The sequence below is a fragment of the Manduca sexta genome, unplaced genomic scaffold (assembly GCF_014839805.1).
Source record: "Manduca sexta isolate Smith_Timp_Sample1 unplaced genomic scaffold, JHU_Msex_v1.0 HiC_scaffold_2410, whole genome shotgun sequence".
NCBI lineage: Eukaryota > Metazoa > Arthropoda > Insecta > Lepidoptera > Sphingidae > Manduca > Manduca sexta.
Window position 1 is genome coordinate 8,823 of NW_023593372.1, and position 2,034 is coordinate 10,856.

At 57.2% G+C, this 2,034-nt stretch overlaps 1 protein-coding gene across 1 annotated transcript; it reads left to right on the forward strand.

Moving 5' to 3' along the window:
• Positions 1 to 729: 729 nt before the first annotated feature.
• LOC119192156 lies at positions 730 to 1,305 on the forward strand. Its single transcript, XM_037445993.1, has one exon. The coding sequence runs from the start codon at positions 730 to 732 to the stop codon at positions 1,303 to 1,305; it is 576 nt and encodes a 191-aa protein (XP_037301890.1).
• Positions 1,306 to 2,034: the final 729 nt, after the last annotated feature.

The window sequence follows — 2,034 nt, forward strand, 5'->3', positions numbered from 1 at the left end:
TTTCATGCAAAATAAAACTTATCACACGGGCAGAACCGCGAGCGAAAGCTAGTTTCTATGTAAAACCAATCATGAAATTGCTTACTGAAAATTGTAAAATGATGACGTAGTAAAATAAATTCTCAAAGACATACATGAAGAATTCAGACAGAAGCTTATGCATGTATATTGTATCAGTTTCGATTTTTGGCTCGTGAAAATTTGTATTATGCTTTTAAGTCATCACCCCAATTACACACTTATACTAATAAAATGTGCGATATATCTCTACCTACCCCTAAAAAGAAAATTTCTTGATGATACTTTGTGTGTTTACCGCTAGCTTCTGCCATAACACCATACGTTATAAACAATTCTCTAATAACATTAGCTTATAAAATTACTTTCTACTTATGACACTTAATAAAATTCTAACACACATCGACTTTCCACCTTAAGCGCTTCACTCTTCGGGGTAAGGTGCACCTCGGAGGTCGACCGCAGCGCGTTGTGCTTCCGCTGCGGTCAGCCCGGTCATAAAATCGGCTCGTGCATCGCCGACAAGCCGCACTGCTTAGCCTGTGCGGCGGTTGGCAAGCCAGCCGAACACCGGAGCGGGGAGTAGAGCCTGCGCCGCTCCCGCCAATACCGGGGCAAACGCCGGCCCACGGCCTCCACTGCCGCTTCCGCCGCGGCTCCCGCTAGCGCTGCCGCTGCTACTTCTGGAGAGAGCGCAATGGAATGCCATTAATGGCCCCATTGCGCTTTCTCCAGGCGAACATAAACCACTGCGCCAGAGCTCAGGATCTCTTGCTCCAGAGCATGGCGCGGTGGTCGATTAATATCGCCGTGGTCTCCGAGCCGTACTTTGTCCCGCCCAGGAATGACTGGGTGGAGGACCTGAGCGGCTCGGTGGCCATCATCGCGTCGGCCGCCGCCGGTACCCTGACCCACGAGCGGGTGAAGAGGGGCCAGGGTTGTGTCGCAGCTCGGTTCGGAGGGATAGTCGTAGTGGGGTGCTACTTCTCTCCGAGCCGAACTCTCGCCGAATTCCACAACTCCCTCAGGGAGCTGAGTGACGTCGTCGTCGAGTACGGTTCGCTTCCCGTCGTCGTGCTGGGGACTTTAACGCCAAGAGCCAGGCTTGGGGTTCCCGGTACACGGATGTACGGGGGCGAATGGTTGAGGACTGGGCCTTGGAGGTTGGCCTGGACGTCCTCAACAGCGGTTCCGTCGCCATGTGTGTGCGGATGCGGGGTGAGTCCGTGGTGGACATTTCGTTTGCCAGCCCCGCATTGTCGCAGCGTGTTGTCGACTGGCGAGTAATGGAGGCGGTGGAGACGCTGTCGGACCACCGGTATATCCGGTTCGACGTCTCCACCGATCCCTCGAGCGCGCCAGTCCGACGGGCCCCAAGTGGTCCACGTTGGGTGTTGAGACAGCTGGACAGGGAGCTCCTCCTGGAAGCCTCCATCGTCCAGTCCTGGGTGCAAGCACCGGTCAGGCCGGACGATGTGAATAACGAGGCCGACTGGTTCCGGGAGGCTATGTCCTCTGTCTGCGACTCGGCAATGCCCCGAGTCCGCCGAAGCCAAGCGCGGCGCAAGGTGTACTGGTGGTCGCGGGAGCTGGCATCGCTCCAGGCGGCGTGCTATGCCGCGCGACGCCGGTACACCAGGTACCGCCAAATCCGCATCCGGCCTGTGGATGCGGTGGCTCGAGAGGCGGAGCTATATCAGGGGTACAGAGACGCAAAAGACGCTCTCTTGGGCGCGATTCTAGAGTCTAAGAATCGCGCCCACCAGGAGTTGCTGGAGTCTCTTGACGCAGACCCGTGGGGACGTCCTTACAAAATGGTGCGGAGCAAGCTCCGCATCTGGGCGCCCCCACTGACGCAGAGTCTCCGGCAGGAACTGGTCGAGGGCGTCGTTGGCGCTCTGTTCCATGCACTAGGGGGAGCACGCTCCTCCGCCCATGGCTCCGCCTTCGGCGGCGCCCGGCATGGACCACGACGACGACGTCACTGTTCCCGCGGTGACCGGGGTAGACTTGAGG

Bases quoted from the DNA above. Each gene is read 5' to 3' on its own strand.
- LOC119192156 (XM_037445993.1), top strand. From the start codon at position 730: ATGGCCCCATTGCGCTTTCTCCAGGCGAACATAAACCACTGCGCCAGA.